Consider the following 6,157-nt stretch of genomic DNA (forward strand, 5'->3'; position numbering starts at 1 on the left):
GGGATGGCGGGCCACACCGGCTGCAGACCCTGCTGAGACCTTATCCTCCACAGAAAGGCCGCCTGCACTGCGACCCCACCTTTGAGCTGGAGGAGATGATCCTGGAGTCTCGGCCCTTGCACAAGAAGAAGAAGCGGCTGGCCAAGAACAAGTCACGGGACAACAGCAGGGATAGCTCTCAGTCTGTGAGTGTGTGAGAGGGTGCTCCCCCTCCGTGAGTGTGTGAGAGAAGGCTCCCCATCCGTGAGTGTGCAGGAGGGGTGCTCCCAGTCAGTAAGTACGCATGAGTGATGCTCCCCATCCGTGAGTTCGTGGGAGGGATGCTCCCAGTGAGTGTGCGGGAGGGGTGCTCCCCCCTCAGTGAGTTTGTGGGAGGAGTGCTCCCCATCTGTGAGTGTGTGAGAGGAGTGCTCCCCAACCGCGAGTATGCGAGAGGGGTGCTCCCAGTCAGTGAGTGTGCAGGAGGGGTGCTCGCCATTTGGGAGTTTGTGGGAGGTTTGCTCCCCACCCATGAATGTGTGGGAGGGGTGCTCCCTGTCCATGTGAGAGAGGGGATGCTCCCCATCCGTGAGTGTGCAGGAGGGGGTGGAGGTTCTCCCAGTCTGTGAGTTGGGGTGCTCCCAGTTAGTGACTGCAGGGAAGGGGGCTGGATGGGGATGGAGAGTTTTCAGTCAGTGAATGGGGGGGGAGGGGCTCCCAGTCCATGAATGTGGGGGAAGGTGCCCTCGCCACCACCTGTGCTCCCCGTGTTAACGGTCCCCCAAGGCATCCTGTAAGGCCCTTGGCTGGGGACACATCCTGAAATCTGGAGGACAGTCTCCTGGAGTCTCAGGGAGAGGCCTTCAGACCCTTCTTCCACCTTCTCGGCCCGACCCCTCTCACCTCAAACCCTCTAGGTGGTTCTTTCTCTGAATGGGGTGGGGTGACCATTAGACATGCACTGTGTTCCTGCGGGGGGCCCTGACCCTGGTGCCCAAGCACAGCCATGTTCACAAGGGGGATGATGGCTGTGGGTGTTGATTTCGGGGTGACCCTGTGACGCAATGGCTGTCCTCTTGCCTTGGACCCATCTCTGCTGGGGAGGACCCTCTGGGGGGCCTCTGCACTTGTGAAGGGGTTGCTGGTCCCCTCAGTCCTGGCAGGCCCATGTTGCTCTGGACACAGAGGCCCTGGCAGAAGTAGGCGACAGCCCTCCTCACTGGGACGAGAGGTTAGGGTTGGGTGTCATCCCTGGGTGCCCCAGTTTCTCAGGGAGCAAAGTCCCAGCGGGTTGGTTCTCATCCTGCCCAGGAGTGCCGCTGGCGACCCCTGCTGTCTGGAGGTGGAACTGCTGTGCAGGTGGTGAGCTGGCTTCAGGGTGGGACACTGCCAGAGAGCCCCAGAGGGGCTGGAGGTTCTCCATGGCGCCCTCTGCACCCACACAATTAGAGAGTTAGGTTCCGTTTGCTGGAGAATGGCCCTGTGGTGCCTTCTCCATTCTGGTAAAAATGGGTCTGGGGTGGGGGAGGGGCCAAGTGAGGAACCCTCTGGACCGCACCTCATCATGGGGCTTGGATGGGAACAGGAGAGGTCAGACACCCACAGGCGGAAGAACAGAGCTGTACTTGGGCCTGGTTGGGGATGTTTTTGCTGGAAGGCGGGAGAGGTTCTGAGGTAACCACCACCAGAAAGATCCAAGTATTCTACTTTGAGTTTAAGAACCTTGAGGCTCAGAGGGCTTTTTAAGCAGCTTTATTGAGGTACAATTCACAGACCACACAATCCGCCCAGGGCTGTGAGCTCGGCCTCCTGTGAGGTTCTGTGAGTGGCTGGCCCCAGTGAGCATCTGCCCTCGGGCTGCGGATGAGGGTCTAGACATCCACCTGGAGCCAGCCACACCCTCCTGAGGCTGCCAGAGTCCCCGCCCCCTCTGCACCAGTCCTTACAACTCCCCCCACATGTCCCCACCCCCAGAGCCACTGTAGCAGCCACCCCTCTCTCTCCTGCACCCTTCCAGCCACCCTGTCGAGAGTCTTAGTCGGTAGACTCTAGGCTGCCTGGGGCCTTCAGATATGGGGTCCCTGTCATCAGCCAGAGGGGACCTAGCTCCAGGAGCCTGTCCTGAGAGTCTGCTTCTCAGGCCAGGGTCCCCAGGAGCAGGTCCTGGGATGGGAATTCGTGGGAAGGGGCCTGTCACAGCAGTGTGACCAGGAGAGCCTGATGGGTCTGGGGAGATGAACAGGGAGGGGGGCTCGAGTGAGGAATGACGTGGCTCTGGGTGGTGCAGAGCAGCTCAGGTCATCCTGCTGTCACCCAGGCACAGACACCTGGGTTAAAGTGCCTCAGGGCTGGAGAGCTAAGGGTGGCCGGTGTGCAGGGGGGCACGGGAGCAGGCGCAGGCAGTGCTGGAACCCAGAATACATTCAGCACCAGCTCACGCAGACGTCTGTCTGTCCGACAGGAGAACGACTACCTTCAGGACTGCCTTGACGCAATCCAGCAGGACTTTGTGATTTTTAACAGAGAAAAGTGAGTGCGTGAGCGTGGGGCATGGGCTGGTCAAGGGGAGCGTGGGGAAATCGGGCCTCAGACACTGTAGCAGCCACCTGGCACCGATGGGTCAAGATGATGCCTCCTGCCTTAGGGGGAGTCCACACTGTGGCACTGGGGGGCCATGCAGACTCTGGTCGGAGGGGGCTCCTGGGGACCTTTTGATTGTAAACTGGGACTGGTGGACAGAATCCCCGGGGAGACGTTCAGTGATTGCCCCCATCAGGCTGATGGCCTCTTGTCCATGCGAGTGGCCTGTTGATGTCCTGTCAACCCTACCAGCCATTCACCTGCTCACTCACCCACACACTTACTCATGCACTCAGCAAACCTTTACTGATGCCAGGTCCTGTGGGGCAGGAAAGGGCAGAGCTGGCCTGCAGGAAGATTAGACAAGCCTTCAAGCTGCTGTGGCACCTGGGCCATAGAGGGAGGATGCCAACTGCTATGGGGCTCCCTTTGCAGGAGGGCAGGGAGGGCTTCCTGGAGGAGGGGGCCTTGAGCCCTGGCCTGAACGCTCTGTCCTATGTCGGGGGCAGGAAATGTGTGGGGGCAGGTTTGGGGCACCACACAGCATTCTGAGGGCCAACAGGCTGGGTGAGGGACAGACTTGGCTCAGCTCTCTGAAAGGCTTTGTGCAGACGGACCCACAGCACTAGGCCAGGCTCTCTGTCAGCTCTGGGTGGAAACCCCACCACTCCCAGCCCCGGGGCTTGACATCAGCTGGAGGGAGGTGCAGGTGGGCTGCCCTGCCCCATGCTGGCCCTCAGGCCCCTGCCTGCCCTCCTGCTCTGGAGTGAGGCTGAGGCGGGGAGGCCCAACACTTACCCTCCTCCGGGGCACATTCAGGCAACCTGTGAATCCTCATACAGGTTGTGGGGCCCGGTGAGACACCAGCGATATGCAGTGAGCCCAGTGGCTGTGCTGGCCCAGCATGTCAAGCCCCTCCCTGTGTGCCCCCCAGGCTGAAGAGGAGCCAGGACTCCATGGCCGAACCAGTCCCTGTTCCCGAGCCCCGGGATGAGGCAGAGCCACCGGCGGACAGTGAGGTGGTGGGGTCCACCCTACCCATGTGCGGCCCTCTCTGTCCCTCAGCAGGGAGCAGCTAGGCATCCAGCAAGGCGTGGACACTCAGGTGGCAGAGATTCTGTGTCAGCCAGAGTGGGGGCGGTGGCAGGCCGGGGCTGCACGGACATTCCCATGGGGCAGCCACTCTGGCCAGGCAGAGCTGAGGGCAGCATGCTGTGGCCGTCTCCACACGCATGTTGGACTGTGCACCACCCTTGCTCTCAGAGGGCACAGCGAGGGGGCTTCAAACCTCAGGTCTTCTCAGGATGGTGGTGTTGAAGGGCAGGTGCTGTGGGCATCTAGACGGGACATGGCAGGCGAGGAGGGCTGATGCCACCTGGGCCGTCTGCCCTGGCCTCGCCCATGGGCCCTCAGGCTGGCTCGCAGCAGGTCATGGAAGGCCCAGGGCTGTGGTGAGTGACTGGGCTCTACAAACCCCAAGGGCTTCTTGCTACCCGGCATTGTGGACATGGCCCCGGTATTGCTTCCTTCTTGTACATCAGGGAAAGGGGTTGGGGAGGGTCATGGGTGGGAGGGAAAGAAAGGATGTTTTATAGAGAAACCACCTGCTCCTGCTGTTCCTGTATAGTTTTCACCCCTGGGAATTATGATACGAGAAACATTGTGTCGAATGCCTTGTGTCGAATTGGGTCTGTCTGGGCCCTGAGGGTGGCATTTTGTGTAAGTGCCTGAATCCAGGTGTGAGGTTTTGAGGCCTGGGAGGGGCAGGGAGGACACCCACCTATCACTTCCCCTCGGGATGGCAGCAGGGGGCAGCTGTGGTGGAAGCAGGGGTGGGCTGGAGATGGGGCACAGTAGACCTCAGCCTCGGCAGAGGTCAGGGGCTGGCTCCAAGGCCAGTATTCTGACCATAGCCTGCTGGTGGACGAGTGTGTCTGGGCCAGAGGGAGCCCTGAGGACCAACACAGAGCAATCCCTGGGTGGACCCTGGTGCCGGAGCCACAGCGAGCTTGGCAGGAGGTCACCATCCAGGACTGACCACTTGGGTGGGCATGAGGCAGGGGCAGGCAGGCCCTAGACACCTGCTTGGGTGAGGGGATACCTCCCCCATGACGCCCGCCTCATCCACTCCGCTGGCCTGAGCTCCCAAACCCGACCCCCAGATTACAGCACTGTGACTGCCTGACTCTTCTGCACGCCTGAGTGCCGCCCCTGGGAAGGGACATCTGGGTCTGACTGGGCTTCCTGGTTCCCAGTGCCAGGCCCAGAGCCAGGATGCAGGAGCAGTGCTTTGCACATCTGTGACTGATAAATGGGTGAATGACTGAGTGAATGAATGAATGGGTGAACAAATGACACCTGGGCACTCCCAGCACCTGACTGCTACACCGCCCCACCTGGTGGCCATCCTAGGGTGGGAGCAGCTTTCTTCACCCCTGTCTAGCACCTGGCTCCATGCCCAGCACTTCCTGGGCTGAGAATAGGGTTTCTGGGTAGGCGCGTGGGATCCCATAGCCAAGCTCCTGCCTCTGACACTTGCTGCCCATCCCCTGGCTGCCTTCTCTTCTGCGCACACTGAGGGGCTGATGTGGGATGCAGGGGGTGTCTCCCTGACACTGACAGGGTGTTTTGGGAGCACCCCGCCTGTCCTCAGCATGACAGGACCACTGCTTCTCTCCCGGTCAGCAGGCACAGAGGTGAGAGCAGACCAAGGGGCTGGCACCCTGGGGGGTGCAGATGGAGCAGGGTACTGTCTGCTGCCAACAGAGCCCCTCCGTCCACAGTCCACGCCCGGCTCCAGCAGGCCGGCCGTGTGCACCTGGGGCTGGTTTCTCCCTCTGCCCCGCTCTGGGGCCGCTGGTTGTGCTCACAGCCACACTGTTCTGACCTCATACATGTCCAAAGCTGGCCAGGTGGCCACTGGGCACCTCCCCAAGGACTCTGGGGGCCAAGGGGGCAGACCAGCAATTGTCTTCTGGGGCTTCTGGCGCTGATTCCAGAAAAGGAGCCTGAGGGCCCGGACAGCACCTGTGGGTCCTTTGCCACCAAGAGTTCAGGGCCTAGGCTGGGCATGTCTGTGCAAATGGGGTGTCGGCCTCAGGCCCCACCTGTCCTCTGCTGCCTGCTGGGGGTGTCTTCCATGTGGACCCTTGCATGGCCCCTAACCTTCTCCTGGGGTGCTCTGGGCCCGTTTGCTCAGATTGTGGGGCAGTGGTACTCCTGACCCCCACCCTGTCCCGCTGAGCGCCTGGTCCTGGGGTCACAGCCAGCATCCTCTGACTTTGGGTTGTTGCAGCTCCATGGTCCCTGTCCCCTCCCTGCCATTGGGACCCAGCCCTGCCCCTGGTGCCACCTTGAGGGTGTGAGTTGTCACCACGGGGGTCTTCAGGCCCAGCTTCAGGACAGTGCGGAGTAGGGCAAGCAGCAGTGTCCCTGAGGGTCCCCACACAAGCACTCGTGGGCTGGGCTGAGGGTACAGAAGTGGGCTGTCCACACGCTGGCCGCTTCCACCCGTCTTTAATGGACCCGGCTCATGCTGGCTCGTGCAGATGGGCTGGGGTGGCATGCAGACTCTGGCTACAGCTATCCTCAGGTACAA

General features: G+C 61.3%; 1 protein-coding gene across 2 annotated transcripts in view; it reads left to right on the plus strand.

The window, feature by feature from the left end:
* Positions 1-4,599, plus strand: part of STK32C (serine/threonine kinase 32C) — a 65,643-nt gene extending 61,044 nt beyond the window's left edge. For both annotated transcript variants that reach the window (XM_064269098.1, XM_064269097.1), the window contains 3 exons: positions 54-185; positions 2,441-2,508; positions 3,494-4,599. In XM_064269098.1, the coding sequence (XP_064125168.1) occupies positions 54-185; positions 2,441-2,508; positions 3,494-3,638 (345 nt within the window). In that variant the 3' untranslated portion in view covers positions 3,639-4,599. The remainder of the gene's footprint in view (positions 1-53; positions 186-2,440; positions 2,509-3,493) is intronic.
* Positions 4,600-6,157: the final 1,558 nt, after the last annotated feature.

The sequence above is a fragment of the Loxodonta africana genome, chromosome 16 (genome assembly GCF_030014295.1).
Source record: "Loxodonta africana isolate mLoxAfr1 chromosome 16, mLoxAfr1.hap2, whole genome shotgun sequence".
Classification (NCBI taxonomy): domain Eukaryota; kingdom Metazoa; phylum Chordata; class Mammalia; order Proboscidea; family Elephantidae; genus Loxodonta; species Loxodonta africana.